Below are 21,749 nucleotides of genomic sequence, written 5' to 3' on the forward strand. Positions count from 1 at the left end.
CCTTTCGAGGTAGCACCTATGGAGTATCGTCAACCCCTCCGAAGATCAATTTCTTGTCGCTGTTCACGCCCGACGCCGACCTGCTGTCTTCTCTCGCATATACATAGGACCAATCCCCCAGCAGCAGCAGCAGCAGGCCCCTTCCAGATTCCGCACATCCGCGGTTTTACGGGCGAATTGGTTGCACGCAATCGCCGACTAGCGCGGGGCTTCTTTACTCTAGTCTCCGATGACGATTCTCGATGCTTTGTAGTCAGGCACACGACTCGAGCATTGCATCTGGTTCCTCCCTCTCCGACATCACCACTGCGCGCATTGCTATCGTCATCTTTTCCGCCTTTTCCGCGTGCCCATCTGGACCCTAGATCCGAGCTGCAAGGGCGCTGTGACGGAGCTCTGGGCGACGCGCATCACGAATCCACTCAAGTAAGCTAGAGCTATCCGACCTAGACATCTGCGTCTTTCGTCATGGCCTGGACTAGGGGAGCTGACCCTCTATGACAGAACAGTCACCTCACACTCACACCCAACAAACATCACCCACCATGACGGAGACGCCCCCTGCGCAGTCCGTCCGCTTCAGCGATGTCACCCAGGAAATTGAACCAGCAGAGGCCGTGAGGGATGTCGCGGAGCTCACGGGCACCGACAAGGCACCTAACGATGGCCCATTGAGCCCTCAAGCTGAAGAAGAGCTACGTAATCTGTCGTCCACGCTCCAAAAGTCACGGATGCAGGCCAAGCGCATGGAAAACTTCTCCTTCGAACCTGTCTCACTCCCGCCCTCTCGAGTAAGCAAGCCTCATGAACTAGCCCATGGCCTATCAACACTCCGCTAACCCTCCCAAGGCACCTTCTCCCTCTCCAGCCTCACGAACAGCTTCAGCACACTCAGGACACCGTTCTTCCATTCCGGGGTCACCTGCATCCGCCATGCACTCTCCACCCTTGACACCAGCAGGCACGTCGTCTCGAGAAGAGAGAGCTAACACAGAGGGACACAGAAAGCGCCCGAGTGATCCCGCTATGATGACACCCCAGGTCTCACCCCCGCATGAAGCTCCGCCAACGTCCATGGACTCATCTGTGCAAAATCTAAACGACAGCCAATCTTCACTGCCTGTTCCTGGCTCTCCCAAAACCGCACCACAATCCCCTCGACCCTCGTCAGATCTGTCCGGCGTGGTACAGCCGCACCCAAGACGCGGTCCTGCCTTCACAATGGGCCCTGCTGGTGACTCAAACCCGGCCTCCCGGGATGCTAGTCCGGCTGGATCCGGTGGAGAGCGAACGCCTGGAACGTCGACCCCGGCATCTGGCTCCCGGCCATTTACACCACAGGGAGATAGAGACGATACCTATGCCCGCTCCAAACGCGCCGCGCAATCGAGGAATTTGGATTCGCTCGAAGCTCGATACATTTACGGTGGCCGCGATGGGCGTAATTCAGCAGCGTCATCCACATACCAACTACCACGCTCCAGGGGAACCGACTCTGACAAAGAGGAGAGCAAGAGAACGAGCATATTTGGAAAAAAGACGAAAGCTCACTCTGACGTGGAGGACAGCAAATCACAAATAGGCAAACACAACCACGGATCCATGTCTGAACTGAAGCGCTTCTTCAAGATTGGACACAAGAAGGACAAGGATAAAGAGAAGGAGAAGCGGAAAGAGTCGCCTGCGCCGTCTATCAAAAGCCAAAAGATCAAGTCGAACAAGTCAGGGACCATGACACCACCCATCACAAACGGGGCAATGAGCGTACCTTTCGCCGACGACCACGGCCTCCAGAGCAAGTACGGGAAGTTTGGAAAAGTGCTGGGTTCAGGTGCTGGTGGCTCTGTTCGACTCATGAAGCGAAGTAGCGACGGCACCACATTCGCTGTAAAGCAGTTCCGGAACAGGCATTCGTACGAGTCTGAAAAAGACTACAACAAGAAGGTGACTGCCGAGTTCTGTATAGGTTCGACGCTGCACCACGGAAACATCATTGAGACTATGGATCTGGTGAACGAAAAGGGCGCTTACTTCGTTGTGATGGAATACGCGCCTTTCGACCTTTTCGCTATAGTGATGACGGGAAAGATGAGCCGCGAAGAGGTCACTTGCTGCACCCTACAAATCCTCAACGGAGTTACGTACCTTCACAGCATGGGTTTGGCACACCGAGATCTAAAGCTAGACAATGTCGTCGTCAACGAGCACGGAATCATGAAGATCATCGACTTCGGAAGTGCTGCTGTCTTCAAGTATCCTTTCGAGGACGAGATTGTCCTTGCAAGTGGTAAGTCTACTATGCCGTCTTTGGAAGCATATTCTAATCCCTCCAGGTATCGTTGGATCAGATCCGTACCTCGCTCCAGAAGTGTACGACCTTTCCAAATACGACCCGCAACCGACCGACATCTGGTCTCTTGCTATCATGTTTTGCTGTATGACGCTCCGTCGATTCCCATGGAAAGCCCCACGCGTCTCCGACAACTCGTACAAACTCTTCGTCTCGCCTCCTAACGATGGACCGAGATCGATTACTGGCCCCTCGAAGTCGGCCACTGACCTCCAGAGCAGCGCCGGTGACGATCGCCGTCAGTCAGGGTCACAATCAGAGCCTGCATCTCGTAACCAAACTTCAGAGCATTCTTCGGCCGACAATCGCGCTTCAACATCATCGGCTGGTCAGCAACCGCCTCAAGTGATCAAAGGCCCGTGGCGCCTTCTCCGTCTGCTACCGAGAGAGAGCAGGCACATCATCGGCCGAATGCTGGAGATCGATCCGAAGAAACGCGCAACTCTTGACGAGATCCTCGAAGACAAGTGGGTCACTGGTAGTGCAGTGTGCACGCAAGAAGAGGGTGGACGAGTGCTCCGATGTGACAACCACGACCATACTCTGGAGCCAGGCGCTGGCGTCGCCTCCGCTCCAAACACGCAACAAAAGAAGTGAGCTTGGACCATGAACCTGATGAGGGTCTTGTTATTTTTCCATATTGGCGTTTGGACGATTAGCAGGCGGGTGTTTACAGACTTTTCTTGTTCGCATGACGTATGGTGTTCCGGCCCGATTAGAAAGGCGGTTCTTCTCCTCTTTGACTATCGCGCGTTTCGTACGCCTTTTTGTTTAATACTGTGAATGTTGTCATGTCAACAACAAATATTGACGAAACCTAGTAAATGGAAACTACGAGCCAGCAGCCATGATGGAGTTTGGCGTATGTAAATAGCTGTATGCCTTGATGGAAAATGCACAAAAGGATCGACGCGCTTTCCCCACGTTTTAATTCCTAGTGCTGATGTGCGGATCGCGATGACGAGCTGTCTGTAGCTCATCCACGTCGGACAGCGACCTATACAATGCTTGTGTAATATCTGTATTTGGCCGACCGGATTTCTTTTCCCCAGCCTTCGTTTTCGCCTATCGTGCGGTGATCCTGACACTTCGAAACAAGTAAAACTCACCTGACGAGCCCGAAACGTGCGCATCGCCCGTTGCTCGTTTCGAACACACGGTTCACGCTGTCTGTAGGATCGTCCGCACGTTAACGTCAAACAAGCCTTTGTTCTCCATTGTCCAACGGGCTTACTCTTACCCTGTGGAGAAGGCGACGCGTGTTTACGCAACGCATGCATGCAATGCCTCAGGCGAAGTGCTCTGAGGCTGCAACTGGGTGACTGATGTGGAGTAGATTACCAGATGTGGAGAGCACACACGTCAGATCGCAGCATCGTTAGGCCAGGCCGGGGACCAAAGGATAATGTATACAATGTGGTTGGCTGGCAGGTAGGATATGATGCGCGATATGCGGGAGTTTTGTAGAGGGATCTAGGCCGGATTCTGAAAGCTGAATTGTGGAGTTGAGGGCTGTTGGTTGGAGAGGTGTATGTTAGTAACACCTCGAGACCTCATCACGAGGAAGCGCTTATCGCACTAAGTCGCGATACTTGCCAGTAGCGGACCGGGGAGGCTGGCATTCTGCTGGCGAGTGGGTGGTGTTTGTGAAGAGACGAGATATGCAGAAAGCACGCCTTTAGTGTAGACAACGTGCGCATCCCACGCCTGTATCACGATACTCGATCTTGACAAACGCCCGTTCGGTGTCCAGCACGCAACGCGCAAGCAAGCAAAGTGGGTCCATTTGTATCGTCAATCGAAAGCAGGGGGTGCTATGCAAGGCCTGGGCAAACGAACGTGAAACGAACTACGGTAATACAAGACGCATGCCTGCGCAGTCTCAGCTTGTCCGCTTTGACGCGGAGGGCGGCGTTTGAGATTGATGCACGAGTGGCCAAGAGCGGGTAGGAGGGGTTGTGAAGGGTAAGCGCAAGCGAGCCCAGGCGCGGGAGTCGCATGACGAAGATGGAGTGACGGCTGTCATCATGACAGATGTTAAGTATCAAGCGAATTGCAGATGGTAGATACGAGAGGATAGTACTACATGAATTGGAATAAGCATGGTCTGAAAAAGCACATTAGCTCCAACGACTATCGTATTTGCCAAAGCGCACCCTAGAGATGTTCGCCGTGGCCTGTAGCAACGTGCCTTCAAAACAAAAGATGGTGTATCTCTTTTGGCCGTGCGACCACACAAAAAGAACAAGCTTCTTCGCAGAGGCGGTGTCTTGCATGTCTGCCGTTTTCTGGATAGCCGCTTGCACAAGCTCGAGCTAGAAAAATAGAAACAACCACACCTCCATCAAAAACCAACACAAAGACTCACACGCGCAGCAACACGGATCCACAGACTATCCATATCCAACCCCCGCCACACCGCTCTCGCCGATGAATGCATCCCATGATCCAGATCTGTTTGGATGCAGAGCTGTTGTTGGCCCTCAAGCGTCTTATCTCTATTGTAGCCCCCAGCCAATGGCCGTCGCAGGCACTTGTCTTTGCAGCTGAAGCAGCGCAGACAAGGGGTCCAAGAGTGAGCTCAGGGTGGGCCTGTGAAGATCGTCGTCGCAGCCGGGCAGCGCCTCGACTCCTGCGCTTCGCTCCCACCCGCACGTACGCAACCAAGGAATGCACGGAACGTACCATGACATGGCTTGTGCGTTTGTGTTGGACCCGCTTCGTGCGAAAGAAGACTCCGTTGACGCGGGAAAATCGTGTAGTGAAAGGATCTGTGTTATAGTTGTCTTGGCTTGTAAGCCAATACTTTAACGCACGTTTTCCCACTTGTTCGCGATCTGGATTTTTTGCGGTTGTCTGGCTCTGCTTCTAGCCTCTAACCTTTGCACATCTACGTACTACAGTCCCCGACTTGCTTCCCACCTTACTTCATTTAATTACTCTGTCTTCCCTTTCCTGGCTGGTCCGCCCACGTGTTTGACATACGCTTGTATATGTAATCGAATTTCGGAAAGCATTGAGCCTCGGGTTGTTTTATAAGAAGGATGCGTCGCCAACTTCCCCCAAGTCATCTCAAGGTCCCGCCTGGCCCCCATGCCTTTCCAAGACAGCACTTTCTGGGTCAGGATACGGTTGTTGTAAACCATTACTCCGGAATTGAAAAGGCCATTCCTGCCATACCGTCTTTACCGGGATTTAGGACAAGTGCTGGTATGTTCGGTTTTATTCTATTTTCTTCGGGAGTGTTGATGGTCGTGTGCTCGGTTGCCGCGACTGGGGTTGTGATGTCAACCATGCAGCAACATAGACGCGCGAGATACTTGGGTACGAACACGAGCTAACGCACGAACAACAGCATTCTTAACGTCGCTGAGCGCAAACCTCAGAATTGACCCTGATCTTCCCTCGCCGTTGCCAACGCCTACGTCGTTTCGATTGAACAACTTCTGCCAAGAGGTTCCTTCCACGTCGCTATCCTACTCAACATTACCCGCGCAGTACAACCCGTACCCTTCGCCTGCCGAGTCTCAAGCCATGTCGTCGGCCGAAGCAAACGCACCGGCTAAGCCACCCACAGACGAGCTGCCACAACTCTCCACTTATACTGCCGAGACAGAGGATGATCGCATTGAGGGCTTGCGCTTGGTAGCAGATTCGGTCGCACAACAACGTCAGGTCGCGAGCAAGGTCATGCTGTTTCACCCCATTTCGCTAGCCGCCTACTTCGCTATTGTCGCCATTGCAGCTCAACTCACGCTACGCTGGTACGAGGACAAACTGATGCTTCTCACGACCATTGGAGGTATCTCGATGACCTTCCTTATCTTTATTCGATGGATGACTGGTGGTTACATTGGCATGGCCGAGGAAATCAACATGGAGTGGCTGGGCGACGACAGGCTCATCGTAGTGAAGTGGGGTGAGGACGTCATTGGATCCTTGGTATTGGGTTGGGCCGATAATGATGCCGCAAAGAAACGTGGCCGGAGAAGGAGGGGCAAGGCCGTTGTGCGCGCTTGGACTGTACAGTTGAAGTATCGCGGCAAGGGCGTTGGCGAAGGTCTTCTGGAGGAAGCTGTCAAGGTTGCGGGAGAGCGAGGTGCAGATGGCATTGTCTTCGATGCTGACCATGCCAGTAAGTGCACACCTACTCATAGTTCAGGCCACTGCTAACAGTACACCAGACTCCAAGCGCGTTCTCCCTGCCGTCTTTAATGGCTTCATCAATAAGCAAGATGCCAAAGCTGAGAAGGCCCTACAAAAAGTTGCAGATGCGAAGGGCAACTTTCGCCAGCGTCAAAGCTCCCCCACCTGGGGCAGCAGGTAGACACATGCTACATATTTCATTTTGTTTAGGATAGCTGGTGGTGTTCTGTCTTCACTTTATCGCGGCGACGAGTTTCTTTTGGAAGATACCCCATTCCTCTCGTTGATGATACCCCAAACGATCGTTATCGTTGCTAGCATCAAGTTTTCCGTACTTGCTTTTTCATGTTCCTATTTCGGCATCGAGTCCCTGTCATCATCACCATACAGACCATATATCAGAGTCATAATAGACGATACAACGGCCGTTTGTCGATAGAATACAATGACGATATCTAGCAGAACTAGTTGCATAACGCCCAACTCCGCTGCCCTGGTGACTGACGTCCCGCCTGAAGCTGAATAGATTAATATTCACTGATATGCATTGCATACCCGACTGTTCCGCGCGACCTCCACAAACCTTGTGGTTGTAATCCGGGCTGTCCTTATCGCGGCATCCCTCTCGATCCACGAACAAGTGAGAAAACAGGCGGCATGTACTGATAACGGTGCATAACCTTTCGATATCAGCACCTTGGCGTCAGATTCCGGTTCGTTGGTAGATTTGCCCCGCGTTGCTCGCTACTGCCCCTCCATGTACAAGGGGAGATTAGACTTTCCAGGCTTTCCGTCAAGGTTGCATGATGCATGCAAGCGGACCCGGAGACGATGGCTTAGCCCAGCGCCAATGTCTGGGTAGGTTGGCTGCTACGATGATAACGGCCCAAGCTCAACACAAGACAAATGATACCATAGGCACTATTGATTGACTGCTCCTGTTCGCTCCTTCATCGGCCTGCAAGTGCATGTGAAGCTGCGTAACAGGTTGCACGGTACCGCCCGTGTAAAGCTGCACAGAAACAGTTTCGGACTCCGAACCTACTCGGGCTCAACGCGCGGCTGCACCAGCCTCTGTATTACCTTCAACTGAACTCGCTGGATACTCCTCGCGCAACTGCAGTATGACTTTCTGTGCCACAGTCAGTATACTTGGCGGTCGCGCAGAGCAGGCCGCGACTTCAACGCAACAGTGCGAACCGCGCGCGAGGCGATCTGCTGTTACACCTTGCTGTGCCGTACTAGGTACGTACCGCTAATGCCTCCGGGTTCGCGCCGTTTTCGATGAGCGATACGCAGTATGACAACTGCTGGCGATCAAGATGAGTATTCTAGGGCTAATGTCAGGTGTCAGGCGCTTCCTTCAGGCGCAGTGTTTCGTACTAGCAATGTTGCGATTTCATGAAGAATATCGATGACTTCACGAGCGGCCTTCCGACGGGCATCAGCTGATGACTGCTCAGCTGCTGGCATCTTTGGTGTTCGATATGATGCTTGGCCTTTTCGATTGCACAGGCGTATAACTTTAGGAGTTGTCTGTTTGTTTACGTCGCTGCGAGATTGTGTGGTAAAAGTCGCGTCTCCACACGCGCTTTCCGCACGTGAGGTCCGCACGTGAGTTTCTTGGCGTGTCCTGCCCCTCAGGTACTCCATCGGAAAGTCGGAATTCTCGTCTCTTTGACACCAAAACATAGTTGTGACATCAGCATCATCATGACGCAGACGGTCCACTGGTGCTCAGGCGCAATTGAAGAGCTACAAAATGAAAGCTCGCGTGCTTGTTGTAGGATCTTTTATAGCTAACACGCAGCTTCATCTGACCTCTTAAACGACTTCAAGCTTCATAGCATCTACATTCCTCTAACTAGTCTCGTCGATTAAAAGTCAGACATTATGGCATCAGACCCGCACCAAGGCGGCCGTCTTGAGGACATGGCCGCAAAGGGCACTTCGATTCCTGGTGACGCTGGAAAGATGAACGTGGTAAGCTTTTACACCTGTTTCGCAGACTATATGTCAGTGTAAGACTTGTGTACTGATAGGAGTTCAGGTCTCACCTTCTTCTCACCCAGATCAGACCCATACAAACATCGCACACGCAGCGGATAATGCGTTCGACATCCCACGCAGTGTCAACGACCGCGGACAGACAGGCGAGGTCATGACCGGCACTGGTGACCAGTTGCCATCAAGTGTGGAGAAGAAGAACCTAGACGACGCAAACTTTGACCCTAGAGCAAAGGGTCACGACCAATATGCGAAGCACGCCCGACAGGACAATCCCATGGATAGCTTGAAGCATGGTGCTGGCGACCATAATGTAGAGGCTGCACCGGGTGAAGAGGAAGAGAGCCAGGATGCGCTTCTGAACAAGAGAGGCGCGCAGTAGGTGTTGAAAGAACCTGCAACTCCAAAGTATATACTGTACGATTTTACGACCGAATAAAAGCCAAGAGGCTTGAAATTAACTCCATTACGAACACCTACTCCCAAGAGGTCTCGCCACTGTGATATGTTGCATGCTTTGAGCTTTGGACCCTGAGGCTGGAGCGCGGCTCAATTACCTATGAATACCCCGCTAGACCCCACACGTGCTTGCTAAATTCACGACCCTAGCAACTCTTTGACTTGCTATTTGACACTGGCCCTCGACATCTGGACACATACTCTTAGCACGATGGTGTACTATTTCTCTTCCAACACTGTGTCCCCATCTGCCTTCATCTACGTGGGCAAGGACAAGGTTGAGAGTACGTGCATTTCGGTCCGCTGTTGCACTTTCAAAGGGTCAAATAGCTGCAGCTCCACATACTAACTGCGTGAACAGATGAAGAGCTTATCAAATACGGTTGGGACGAGGATGTCTGGTTTCACGCAGACAACCTATCATCAGCACATATCTACGTCCGATTACCCGAGGGCGAAGATTGGGAGAAGATGACTAAAGAGCTGCTGGTGGACTGCGCCCAACTGACCAAGGCCAACAGTATTGAGGGTAACAAGAAAGATAACGTCACGATTGTATATACGCCTTGGAGCAACTTGAAGAAGGATGGCAGCATGGCTGTGGGCCAGGTTGGGTTCAAGGATCAGCGAAAGGTAGGCACGTCCAAGATTTATAGAATGTTTCTTGATTTGGTGACTACTTGAATCTCAGCATACTGACATCAGATCAGGTTAAGCGCATACACGTGGAGCAGCGAGAGAATCCTATTGTCAACCGTCTTAATAAGACCAAAGTTGAAAAATTCCCCGATCTGAGAGAAGAACGAGAAGCAAGGCGGGCTGAATTGAGGAAACGAGACCAGGGTGCTCTGCAGGCCAAGGTATGTATGCTCTCAAGCTTTTCCCACCATTCTACTTTACGTTTCTTTTTGTCACGTAAGCTTTTATACGTCTTTTTACTCTCATGGTCTGTCATGTCATACACAATCTCTGACGCACTATACCCCCCATCACCCATACTCATCGGTCATTCCTCGCCCAGTTGCCTCGGAAAACGGTACGAAACCGAAACTGACGGAATGTAGCGTAAGGAGGAGGCCCGTATAGCCAAGGAGCGCAAGGAGCTCGCATGGCGGAGAGATCATGCCTACGACGATGTCATGACAGAGGAGAATCTGGAGCAGAACACCAACGAGAACCGCGACGAAAACTTTCTCGATGATTTCATGTAAGCGCCTTGTCGTATCTGTGCATCCCGCATACCACGGGGTGCGACAATGGCTGTATCGGAATGATCTCAGCCTAGTGGGGTCGCCTCAACTGGGATCGCGAACAGTCATGGCTGGAAGGCATAGTCCCATGCTCTCGTTTAGCATGCGGATGTTGTGGTTGAAAGTGTCGTACGCGGTGGTCCTGATCTCGATCTCGTCGCGCGTTCTGGGAAGCGTCAGCTATGCGGCATTGAAGATGGAGCAGAACAGGCTGGCTGCGTACAGGTTTTTTGGGATATGCTTTAAGCGGCCTCCGGTGTCCTGTACATGCCATACGAACATCAGGTTCTTCAATATCTTGTGTTCCAGCCCACTCTCTTTGGTCGCATACTGCAGGAATTCAAGCGTGTTGCGGATTCTCTGTGGCTCATAGTCGGCAGCGGACCCCTTGCGAAAGGCTAAGCGAATGCGGTCGCGCAATGTGTACCGAGCCGGCTTCGAGAACTGGATGGCCCTCAGACTATGCCGGTATAGGTGTCTATACGCGTGAACGATTACTTGTTGTGACATGTTCGAGTATGACGATTGCGACCAGTCTGAGGCCTCGGATCATGCGGTATCGGAGAAAGGTATCGCCGGCGTTGATTACCGCCGCCCATGTTCCAACCTCGCCCACTCTCTTCACTCGCCAACACGTATCACCCAACACTCCGCCTGTGCCTCTGCATCGACTGGGTTTTGTAGACACGCAATCTGGATTCGTTCTGGACAATTGCACGCCATCGTGACTGCTACGCTTGCCGTATTAATCAGTAATCACGCCGCATCAAGGCCACATAGGGTGCTCCGTCATCCAGTAGCGCCACATTGCCCTGATCCGCTGTGGGATCTATGCAAATCATTTGAAAACCACCGCCATGACCAGAGTATATCATGCGCGTCCGCAACAGGCGCCGCAGCGCAGCGGTACGCTTGACCAGTCGCGCGCCGCTGTCAAGAAGAAGAAGCCCTACAAGATCTTGTTAGAGGCGGTAACACAAGAGAAGAAAAAGCTACATTCCATTGTCCGTCGACGACACGGTTCAATCGTCCTGCAACGCCACTAACTGTAGAATAGCTAACATACGCGTCCAACGCCCCCACTGGCTTCGGCTTCATCCCAGCCGGTCACCCAGAGTTCACCGAGTGGTGCAAAGAACAGTGTCGACAGCGCAACCTTGATGTGCATGTTGTCTCTGTGAGTGTCTCGCTCCCCTCAAGACAATTGGCCGTTTACTGACAACCTCGCAGGCCAAGCCGAAGAACAAAACCCACTCCGACCCCGAGAAGTTATCCCATCACGTCCATCGAGTCGGACACCATTTTCCTATCCACATCATCGAGCTTGCATGCAGCAAATTTGGGTACATCTATGATGAGAGACGCGGTCTGCGAAAAGACAAAGAAGGCGAGAGGACTAACTGGATTGCCCAAGAGTTTGAAGACTATTCTTCGCGGCAAGTACAGCACGGCCATCCCGCCACTGAAAAGGAGACCAAGGGTTACATTCATAACGCCGTTCGAGAGATGTTTCCCAAGATCCCAGAGGCGGATCTGCAAGCCATTGTTTCGCATGCATTCGAGGAAGGGACAAACCGGGTAGGTAATGCCAAGGAACTTTCGTTGGCTCGTAGAGTGCAACTCGCCGTTGTAGCGCACATCCGTCACACATACACAGACTATGATAAGCTTCTCAAGACCGATGGCTGGTCGGAAGCCCGCAGCCAGGTCGAGAAGGTTTCTCTTGCAAAACTCAAAGAGTGGCGAGACGAAGATGGCAAGCAGAGCGACGAGCTTGAAGAAACCTTTCGCGAAGTCATTGTTCTTGATGATGATGACGACGACGATGCAAGCAGCGATGAGTCTATGTCTACGCCCGACGAGCGTGAGCAAAGCATGGAAATTGTATCCAGTCGTGCTACTGCGCGAGATTTACAGCCCGAGTCACATGCTAACTACCCACGTGTGAATGCACATGATATGAGGCGAGCACCAAGGAGAACCATTGTCCTGTCGCGCTACCCTCCACCTCCACAGGCCGCTGGCTCGTCTGGCCCTTTGCATTCCCAGTCGCAGCAGCCTTTCCAACCAGCTCGAACAAGGACCATCGACCCGTAAGTGCATACGACAGCTAACACCCGAAGCCGTACTCACAATTGTAGACGAGCGAGACCAGCCGAGACTGGTCAGAACCTGAAAAGTGCGCAGCCGATTATCCGTGAGATCAACGGCCAACTGTACCAAGTGAGTGTTCGAAAGTCAAGCTCCACAAGCAGGAGACAATGGTATCCCGATTTCCACCCTTTTCCCAAGCTAACACACATAGCTCCAACCTATCAAAGAAACCCGTGGTGCTCCAAGGTCACAGTATGATCCTCCCATGCACGCAGCGCCGCGCCGCGTGCAAGAAGGTTATGTTCAGCCTCCATCGCCTCGTCACAGTGCCTTTGACAGACCACCAGCGCACATAAGGCGCCCGTCAGACCAAGATGTTGTGCTGCCTTCTGTTGAACCTGAAACAGTTGATTTGACATCGCCACATCGTGTTATGGCGTCTCAGCACCCTGTCCGACACTACAATGCGAATGCCGCCAGGCCATACAATGAAGTGCCGTCACCAAAACGAAAAGCGCTCTCTTCTTTTGCAAATGGCAGCGAGCATTATGCCGAACCATATACCAAGCGCTTAAGGCCTGTATATCGTGAGGAAGTGCACTCTCTGGATGGCCCAGCCGAGTTTCATTCGAGCAAGCGTATGGCGCCCAGCAATGGGCCAAGGCCACCGCCCAGGGAGCAAGTTGTTGATCTAACCACCAGTTCTTACCATATGCCTACTAATGGCGGCAGAGGCTACGATGTACCTCCACGCTCATTTGCGGCGGCTGATCCTTGTGGACATGCATATGCTCCTGGACCACCTCACCGAATGCCTGTGCATGAGATGAGGGTGGCACAGTATGATGTTCCCACTGTTCAGCCATCTCGTGCTTACATGCCTGACAACAGGGTGTATGAGAGACGCGCTCCTCCACACCATGATTACATTCCCTTCCGAGAAGACCAGGAGCCACGTCGTCTTGAGGAAGAGAGTGCGCGGTACTTGAGAAGCGGTGTACGATATGGTGGTTGAGTCGTTTGACATGCATCAGTAGCAGGATGGGCGGAGTTTTATGGCTTTCCTACGGACGATACCCCTTTCCTTCCTTTTTGTCGCGCATTCTGGAGCCCTGCATATTGGAGACCACCCGTTTCCCGTCACTTGGACTTTTCATTTCGCATGATTCGTTAGCAGCCTCAACGTCTTGTTATCCTGCGTTACCAGGTGGATTATGCGCATTGCAGAGCATTATCGATCGATTGTCATACGCCAGTATGACCTTGCAAGACACATGCCGGTCATGAATGGTTCGCCAACAATTACACGGTTGAAACTATGTCTTGGATGGAAACGAAATCATGTATAGATAGCACGAAGGCACAAGAGTGTCTGTCAAAGAAATGATGTTACGTAACTATTGCTTGTCTTCAACTGAGTGAATTCCCACATGTATCTACATGGTCACCTAATCTTTGCAATTACTTGTGCATTTGCGCATACTTCTCCATGACGCGTTCAACCACTTTCTTCACCTCCGTAGCATCCAATTTCTCTTTGCGGTCGGGAGTGTACACTCCATTGACCTCTTGCTCAATGTCTGTAAGCTGTGTGTACACAAATCCACAGCAATACCCTCCATCAACGATTCCCGTCATCATCTTTTCGATGCGCTTGAGCAGATCCTTGGGGTCAGTAGCAGTGGTGTAGCCCCAGTCCCTCGTCCTATCCTCTTCTGCACCCGCAGCCGCTCGCGCGATATTGACTCCACCAAACTCTGTGCATATAACTGGTGCGCCAGGGGTGTGTTTGGATCCTGGATCGCAAAGGCTTTCAATGGGCGCAAGGAACGTTGGTCGATTTGATTGCTTCTTCATGATACCCTCCAAGGTCGAGCAAGTCTTGGTAAGCTCATCCGCATCAGCGTAATCGTGGAACGTAGTCAGATCCGTCATGACATGCTCCCAGCCACAATTATCGTTGATGGGTCTCGTCGAGTCCAGCACCTTGGTCGCATAGTATAGACTCCTGATGTGATCCCTCTGCTGCTTGCTTGTATGCAGATCAGTGTACGCCCACGACTCGTTGACTGGCGTCCAAGCGACTACACAAGGGTGATTGCGATCCCGCAGGACCGCTTCCCGCCATTCTTGATCCATGCGCTCTACATAGGCCTCGGAGAATGCGTATGCGTTTGCCATTTCGCCCCAGACCAACAAGCCAAGGCGATCGGCCCAGTAGTGGAACAATGGGTCTTCGACTTTTTGGTGCTTGCGGCATCCATTAAAGCCCATGTTTTTGGTCAATTCGATATCTAGCTTCAGTGCGTCGGAGGATGGAGGTGTCATGAAAGTTTCAGGCCAATAGCCTTGGTCGAGGAAGAGCGCTTGGAAGTAGGGGCGGTTGTTAAGGCGGAAGGTAGAGTTGTTCCAGTGCAGGGAGCGCATGCCAGTTGTTGTGTGAACTTTATCAACGATCCTGTCCTCGCTGTCGTACAAACGGATGGTAAGGTCGTAGAGTGTTGGGTGCTCCGGAGACCAGAGGGCTAGGTTGTCGAGCCATGCTGTCGGGTCGGAAAGTGGAGCGGTAGATGTAAGGCTTGCCGGCAGTTGTGAAGCCTGTAATGCAGATAGCCGCATGTTGGTATTCAGTGACGCGGTGTCTGAGTCCCGTGGCAAGTCAATCTTTCCTGTCTTGCTGACGGATACGCCTGCTAGGCTAGCTTCGAGCTCTACACTATACGCATGCCCAGCGGGCCGTCCAAGGATCTTGATGCTGGCTTCCAGCTTGCCACTCTCGATTTCGTTACTTTTGAGTAGCGTGCCTGTACTCGCATCTCCAATCGCCACCACAGGCACTGACTCAAGCCACACGCTTTGCCAGATACCGCCACTGGGCGTGTAGAAGATACTCTCCGGTTGAGCTTTCCAATACTGCTTTCCACGCGGCTGTGTTAAGTCGTGCGCAGAATCGAACACCCGAATGGTGAGTCTCTGAGTCTTCTCCGTCGTAAATGCATCGGTGATGTCAATGTCAAAAGGGACATGTCCGCCGCGATGACCACCAAAGAAGCGCCCATTGAGCCAAACCTTGGCTTCGTAGTCAACAGCTCCAAATCTCAGCAACACACGATGGCCAGCTGCCTTCTCTTCTGTGGTTCTCAAATCCTCTACAACCCTCTCGTACCACAACACCTCATGCACACCTTTCTCTTCGATCCTAGAGGCAGGACACTGGAAAACATACGGCACCTGGATACTCCTCTTCTGATGCACAGTATGATCGTTCTTGAACTGATTCCCCTGTAACAGCTCTTGAGTTCCAGCGGCGATCTTGGCTGTAATGCTATGGGCTTCGGTGTTCTCGGCGCTATTTGTGTTGGTGGGGTTGACGGTGATTTTATCTGGGAGATTGGTCAAATGCCATCCCTGGTTTAATCCAACATCGTTGTCGTCGAAGAGGAAAGACCAAGGGCCGTTGAGAGATGTCCATGTTAGGTCTTCGCGGAGGAAGTCTGGTCTGGGGTAGGAAGGTGGGGTTGGGATTGGCATGTTGGTTCTGTGGGCTCTGAGATGGTGTGGATAGTTGTAGGAAGATGGAACGCTGGTTAGATTAAAGACGTGTTATAAAAGTTAGCATTCACGTGAACCTGATGCAGTGAGGTGGAGGTGTGGAGAGATAGACTGGGTCGAGTGAGCACCAAGCTCGATCGGGACTAGACGATTGAGCGTTCGTAACGCAAGCTCTATCTTACTCTATCTCCTTCGTCGCTTGTTCGACTTCTGGAAAACGATGGTTCGAATGGGCAGACATTCTCAGAGACAAGAAGTTGTCGACATACATAGAGAATCAGCTCTAGCGGATCCTTGTTTCCTCCACCAGTATTCAGTTACAGGTCGACAACGACAAACGTTCCGCATTTATCACACGATAACATATCTGGTACACTATCTTCCCGCAGAGTGTATATTTTCTTCGTATACCTGGTATTACCTGCTCAGAATCTTGCAGCATCGTGACCAAAAGCTGCGGGATAACGTCTCCTGCCTCCCCAGATCTTGAAATAGTACCAGTCGATAGCGTGAACTCTTTGCCAGCCCGACTCAGTGTGCAAAAGTCGGGTGCCGCGAGTTTTCTGTGGTACCACCTCGTAGCCCAGGTCTACATCAAACTAAAAGTAGTCAAATTAGCATTCTGTCATGAGATGTTTCTGCATCGTGAAAAGACGATGACTGTGTCGATGGTTGCAGGCCTGCTGTAGCGTCGTGTAACAATAGTTGAATAATATTTTGGGGTATCTAGTATGTAAATGAGAAGATAGATGTCGACTGCCATATCCGATAACGATGATGCTGCGAGAAGCTCTTTCGCGCAACAGCCAGTGTCATGGGCGCGAAATCCACTTGATCAACTCACTAATGGCTCGGTAGCCTCTTCCTCGTCGTCGGAGTCGTCGGATATCTCGATGAGGTCCTCGGCGCCGCGCCTGGGCTTCTTCTTGCCGCCTTTGCCGCTAGAACTGATGGCATCAAGAAACTCGTTGTTGTCGATCTTGGACTGCAGCTTGGGTGCTGACGCAACATCTGCAAGAAACAGTCGGTCATGGTAGGCGTCGAAAGCGCGCTCGTCCTACAGAATGATTAGCCCATTAGCAGCGAGTATGAGTGCAAAAGGCAACGCACATTCTCGTCAAAGTAGTCGAGCTTCTGCCACTGCTCCTGGTTTGTTGACTTCATAAAGGCCTGCGTCAGCTCTGCTGCCGTGTCACCGCCCGTCTTCTTGACTTGGGCAAGGAAAGCCTTTGGTTCAGCGACCTTGGCGCCTTCCTGTGACTCCTTCTCGCGGCGGCGCTGGACGGCTTCTAGCTGAGCGGAGGCATCTATGTGGTGGAACTGTGTTCGAAGCTGGACGAGACCGTTGCAACGGGTGAGGTGGAGTTCGTCTGCACCGGGTCAGTCTTGTAGCTGCAGCTCTCGCTGTACACTGCTTACTATCGCGGAAGGTGCCGAGCATATAGCTGGGGCCTTTGCCGTCGTCGTGCATGATCTGGCCACCGAACGTCTGCGAGTTGAAGACATGTCCCTTCTCGTTGGCGTCGTCGAAGTGAGTGACGTACTCTTCAAAGTTGTCGTCGTCGTCGGTCGCAATGGGTGCTGCTGGAGCTCCCTCGCCGGCGGCGCCAGGGCGGTTGGTACTGCGAGGCATAGTACGCTCGAAGCCAGAGGCGATACCGAAAGCCTTCTGGCCGAAACCCTTGGTCTTGCGCATGGCCTCTCCCCACCGCACACCGGCGACACGGTTGTAGTTGCGGTGGATGTTGATGGGGACGTCGACTTCGACGAAGCCAGAGTCTTTCTTGATGCGCAGCTCCGAGGGCTGGCTCTCGGTGGCCTTGGTGAAGGGCTGGTCTGGCGGGCGGTTCAGGTACTGCAGCACGTAGAGCTGCTGCTCGGCCACCTCGGGGGTGATGTAGACATCGTACTCGGCCACGACAGGGTCGTCGTCTTCAATGTCCATGACCGCTGAATTGGCCATTGTGCTGGCAGCTGTGGGCGCGTCGGGGCTGCAAGCAAAAAGATTCGCCGTCACCCAAAAGTTACAAAAGTTAAGCCGCCCCGCAACGCGCGCGAAGTCGCGTGGAGCCGCGGCCCGTGCAGCTCAATGACGGAATGCATCCGATATGTCCAGCCCGTCAACAGCGACAATCCCCGTCTCTGTTCTCTGAGCAATCTGCAAGCTGCACAAGATAGTAGAACCTCGCCATGGCCTACATAGCACCCATCCACCGGCCAAGCAGCGTTCGACATGCGCTCAAGCTCAACTTCCTCGCCCCGGAGGAGGACTGCCTCGTGGTCGCGTAAGCAGTACATGTATAGTGCGGATAGAATGCTAACATGTTTGCAGCAAGTCCAACAGACTCGAGTTCTATACGCAGACGTCGGATGGATTGGCCCTCCAGCACTCCAAAGCCATCTATGGCAAGGTCACTATGCTTCAGAAGCTCCGCCCAGCGCTATCGCCGACCGACCATCTCTTTGTCGGCACCGATCGATACATGTACTTTACCCTCTCATGGAACGCCGACAAGAAACAACTACACACGGAAAAGTCGTTTGCAAGTGTGGCCGACAATGCTGCGAGAGAGTCGCAAACAGGAGAGAGATGTCACATAGATCCAACCGGGCGATTCATGACAGTCGAGGTTTACGAAGGCATCGTCACCGTCATACCGCTAGTCCAAAGGGGCAAGAAGAGGAAGCAAGAGGCAGACATTGCCCATCTGGGGGATCCCCAACCCATTAGATTACCCGAGATGTTCGTCCGCTCGTCTGCATTCTTGCGCCCACGCTCATTCGAGGACAAACCGAAGATGGCTCTGCTGTACGAAGACACGCACTCTCAAGTAAAGCTGAAGTTGAGAGAATTGGCGTTTGCCAACGAGGAAGTGGAACTACAAGAAGGGGATACGTGCAAAAGCGAACTGGAACTTGGTTCGAGCCACCTGATACCTGTCGAGGAGCCTTCGCATGGTCTCATAGTGGTCGGGGAGACGTCTATCGGGTACTATGATGACGAGAGTGGAGAGTTGCAGACTGAACCACTGGACGAGGCGACAATCTTCGTAGCTTGGGAACGCATTGACGCCCAGAGATTCGTGCTTGCCGACGACTACGGTCGTTTATACATGTTCATGTTGGTCTTGAACAGCCAAGGCGGAGTTCAGTCATGGAAGCTCGACGTAATTGGGCAGACGTCTCGAGCATCTACATTGGTATATTTGGATGCCGGTTACGTCTTCGTGGGATCGCACCAGGGCGATTCGCAGGTCATCAAGATTGCAGAGAAGTCCATGGAAGTTGTCCAGACATTCTCCAACATCGCGCCTATACTTGACTTTACAATCATGGATATGGGCAACAGATCCGGTGAAGGACAAACAAACGAGTACTCTTCTGGCCAAGCGCGAATAGTGACTGGCAGTGGCGCCTATCAGGATGGGAGTCTCCGAAGCGTCAGAAGCGGAGTCGGACTGGAAGACTTGGGTGTCTTGGGTGAAATGGAACACATCTCCAATCTCTTCAGCCTGAAGTCGACTGCCTCTGCCCAGTACGCAGATACATTACTAGTGAGCTTCGTCAACGAATCGCGCATCTTTCGATTCGATCCCCAGGGTGAGGTAGAAGAGGTGGATGAATTTGCTTCCCTCGCTTTGGAAGAGACAACGTTGGCTACGGCGAACATCTCACAAGGCCGCGTCGTCCAGGTTACCAACGGACGGGCTCGAATCTGCGATCTGGACGGCGGGATGGTTAGGTCTGAATGGATGCCAACGGATGGGCAGACCATCACGGCTGCATCAGTCAACGATAGCCATGTCCTGATCTCCTTAGGGGGCGTTACTATTGTCTCATTGAGCCTGACGGACGGTCTACAGGTGATCAAAGAGAAGAAGTTTGGTGCCGAGAGTCAAGTCGCCTGCGTTGCTCTTCCCTCGGTCTCGGGCTCGATATGCTTCATCGGCTTTTGGAGCAACTCGCAACTCGCCATATGCTCTCTCGATACTTTGGAGGCGGTCAAGACTGTTCAGATATCGGAAGAGTCTGTTCCTCGCTCATTATTGCTGACACAAATCTTCCCGGAACAACCGCCATCTCTCTTCGCTGCACTGGCTGACGGAAACGTCATCACATATGCTTACGATCCGTCGACACATGAACTCACTGGAAGGAAAAGCATCGTGCTAGGTACGCGTGAAGCTAGTTTCCGTGCCTTGCCGCGAGGCGATGGCCTATTCAATGTCTTTGCAACATGCGAACACCCATCGTTGATCTACGCATCGGAGGGTCGTCTTGTATACTCTGCTGTTACGGCAGAAAAGGCGACCACTGTCTGTCCTTTCGATTCGGAAGCATACCCTGGCTCTGTAGCCATTGCAACCTCGGAAGATCTCCGTATTGCTATAGTAGACACAGAACGGACGACGCACGTACAGACTCTAAAGGTCGACGAAACGGTACGAAGAATATCATACTCGCCTAGTCTGAAGGCTTTCGGTCTTGGCACCATCAAAAGAATATTGAAACACGGCGAGGAGATTATGCTAAGTCACTTCAAGCTCGTTGATGAGATTCAATTCAAGGAGCTCGATACATACGCTCTCAACGACGAGGAGCTGGTCGAATGCGTCATGCGATGCGAACTACCGGATGGCTCAGGCGGCGTTGCAGAGCGCTTCGTCGTCGGCACTGCATACCTTGACGACCAGAACGCGACTGCAGAACGTGGCCGCATAATTATCCTAGAAGTGACACCTGAACGCGTACTAAAGCTCGTCACTGAGATCGCCGTCAAGGGTGGCTGTAGATGTTTGGCCATTTGCGAAGGCAAGATTGTCGCAGCACTCATCAAGACCATCGTGGTCTATGACGTTGAGTTCCGAACGCAAAGTTCACCTGATCTGGTCAAGCTAGCCTCGTTCAGGTGCTCAACTGCACCGATCGATGTTACGGTCAATGGTACCATGATCGCCATAGCAGATCTCATGAAGTCGCTCGCCGTTGTAGAGTACACAAAGGGCGAGGCGGGTCTACCAGACAAGCTTGTAGAGGTTGCACGACATTACCAGACTACGTGGGCAACGTCTGTGGCCGAGATAGACACGAACACGTTCCTTGAAAGCGACGCAGAAGGGAACCTGATGGTCCTGTACCGCGACCCGAAAGGTGTCACAGACGATGACAAGAGGCGGTTGAACGTTAGCTCTGAGATGCTACTTGGCGAGATGGTCAACAGAATACGTCGGATTGATGTCCTGACAACCCCGGACGCTGCAGTCGTACCCAGAGCGTTTGTCGGCACTGTAGGTTTACCTAACAATACTTGTCACGCGCGGATACTAACCTATATACAGGTCGAAGGCTCGATTTACCTCTTTGGTCTCATCTCTCCCACACATCAAAACCTCCTCATGACACTCCAATCTAACCTTGGCGCCTTGGTAGAAACACCTGGTGACATGATATTTGCCAAATTCCGCGCGTTCAAAAACACCGTCAGGGAGGAGGAGGAACCCATGCGCTTTGTCGACGGAGAGCTAGTGGAGAGATTCCTGGATGTAAGCGAAGACATACAGAGAGAGGCAATCGCAGGTTTGGGTGTAGAGCTCGAGGAGGTCAAGGGAATGATTGAGGGGTTGAGGCGACTGCATTAGAGATAGAGACAGGTACATAGCCAGGCTCAGAATATAAGTTCGGATTACTCGTTGCTGGACCAAGAAAGGGAAAGAAAATGAACGCTCGACTCTATTACTGCGCAAATACAGACTAACTCATGAATCCCATCATTAATATCCATCTTTGAATCCTGGACGCCTTCGCTCAGTTTTGTACCAATACTCATTACGCGCTCCACCTCACCATGTCACCTGATCTCTTTGCTTGCTATATTAACGTACATTCCGAAT

The 21,749-nt window shown here is 52.3% G+C and overlaps 9 protein-coding genes across 9 annotated transcripts; 5 read left to right on the plus strand and 4 right to left on the minus strand.

Moving 5' to 3' along the window:
* Positions 1 to 545: 545 nt before the first annotated feature.
* On the plus strand, positions 546 to 2,947 carry GT037_010202 (nitrogen permease reactivator protein; the record flags this gene model as incomplete). The annotated part of the gene is made up of 3 exons (XM_038935249.1): positions 546 to 791; positions 850 to 2,287; positions 2,334 to 2,947. The coding sequence occupies 3 exons, from the start codon at positions 546 to 548 to the stop codon at positions 2,945 to 2,947; spliced, it is 2,298 nt and encodes a 765-aa protein (XP_038782045.1).
* A 2,447-nt stretch (positions 2,948 to 5,394) lies between these two features.
* GT037_010203 (uncharacterized protein) lies at positions 5,395 to 6,677 on the plus strand (the record flags this gene model as incomplete). Its single annotated transcript, XM_038935250.1, has 3 exons — positions 5,395 to 5,560; positions 5,706 to 6,485; positions 6,535 to 6,677. The coding sequence occupies 3 exons, from the start codon at positions 5,395 to 5,397 to the stop codon at positions 6,675 to 6,677; spliced, it is 1,089 nt and encodes a 362-aa protein (XP_038782046.1).
* An 870-nt stretch (positions 6,678 to 7,547) lies between these two features.
* Positions 7,548 to 7,969, minus strand: GT037_010204 (uncharacterized protein; the record flags this gene model as incomplete). Its single annotated transcript, XM_038935251.1, has 3 exons — positions 7,548 to 7,628; positions 7,750 to 7,827; positions 7,880 to 7,969. The coding sequence occupies 3 exons, from the start codon at positions 7,967 to 7,969 to the stop codon at positions 7,548 to 7,550; spliced, it is 249 nt and encodes an 82-aa protein (XP_038782047.1).
* Positions 7,970 to 8,389: 420 nt separating this feature from the next.
* On the plus strand, positions 8,390 to 10,173 carry GT037_010205 (uncharacterized protein; the record flags this gene model as incomplete). Its single annotated transcript, XM_038935252.1, has 6 exons — positions 8,390 to 8,479; positions 8,547 to 8,881; positions 9,113 to 9,246; positions 9,324 to 9,595; positions 9,673 to 9,822; positions 10,027 to 10,173. The coding sequence occupies 6 exons, from the start codon at positions 8,390 to 8,392 to the stop codon at positions 10,171 to 10,173; spliced, it is 1,128 nt and encodes a 375-aa protein (XP_038782048.1).
* An 84-nt stretch (positions 10,174 to 10,257) lies between these two features.
* Positions 10,258 to 10,722, minus strand: GT037_010206 (uncharacterized protein; the record flags this gene model as incomplete). The annotated part of the gene is made up of 2 exons (XM_038935253.1): positions 10,258 to 10,378; positions 10,436 to 10,722. 2 exons carry the CDS (start codon positions 10,720 to 10,722, stop codon positions 10,258 to 10,260), a joined length of 408 nt encoding a protein of 135 aa, XP_038782049.1.
* Positions 10,723 to 11,069: 347 nt separating this feature from the next.
* On the plus strand, positions 11,070 to 13,321 carry GT037_010207 (uncharacterized protein; the record flags this gene model as incomplete). Its single annotated transcript, XM_038935254.1, has 5 exons — positions 11,070 to 11,216; positions 11,270 to 11,389; positions 11,443 to 12,305; positions 12,354 to 12,435; positions 12,518 to 13,321. The coding sequence occupies 5 exons, from the start codon at positions 11,070 to 11,072 to the stop codon at positions 13,319 to 13,321; spliced, it is 2,016 nt and encodes a 671-aa protein (XP_038782050.1).
* A 446-nt stretch (positions 13,322 to 13,767) lies between these two features.
* On the minus strand, positions 13,768 to 15,837 carry GT037_010208 (glycoside hydrolase family 2 protein; the record flags this gene model as incomplete). The annotated part of the gene is made up of 1 exon (XM_038935255.1): positions 13,768 to 15,837. One exon carries the CDS (start codon positions 15,835 to 15,837, stop codon positions 13,768 to 13,770), a length of 2,070 nt encoding a protein of 689 aa, XP_038782051.1.
* Positions 15,838 to 16,283: 446 nt separating this feature from the next.
* GT037_010209 (uncharacterized protein) lies at positions 16,284 to 17,821 on the minus strand (the record flags this gene model as incomplete). The annotated part of the gene is made up of 4 exons (XM_038935256.1): positions 16,284 to 16,457; positions 16,703 to 16,915; positions 16,969 to 17,228; positions 17,278 to 17,821. 4 exons carry the CDS (start codon positions 17,819 to 17,821, stop codon positions 16,284 to 16,286), a joined length of 1,191 nt encoding a protein of 396 aa, XP_038782052.1.
* A 227-nt stretch (positions 17,822 to 18,048) lies between these two features.
* Positions 18,049 to 21,497, plus strand: GT037_010210 (dna damage-binding protein 1; the record flags this gene model as incomplete). The annotated part of the gene is made up of 3 exons (XM_038935257.1): positions 18,049 to 18,143; positions 18,191 to 21,146; positions 21,198 to 21,497. 3 exons carry the CDS (start codon positions 18,049 to 18,051, stop codon positions 21,495 to 21,497), a joined length of 3,351 nt encoding a protein of 1,116 aa, XP_038782053.1.
* Between the last annotated feature and the right edge of the window lie 252 nt (positions 21,498 to 21,749).

The sequence above is a fragment of the Alternaria burnsii genome (genome assembly GCF_013036055.1).
Source record: "Alternaria burnsii strain CBS107.38 chromosome Unknown 726, whole genome shotgun sequence".
Classification (NCBI taxonomy): Eukaryota; Fungi; Ascomycota; class Dothideomycetes; order Pleosporales; family Pleosporaceae; genus Alternaria; species Alternaria burnsii.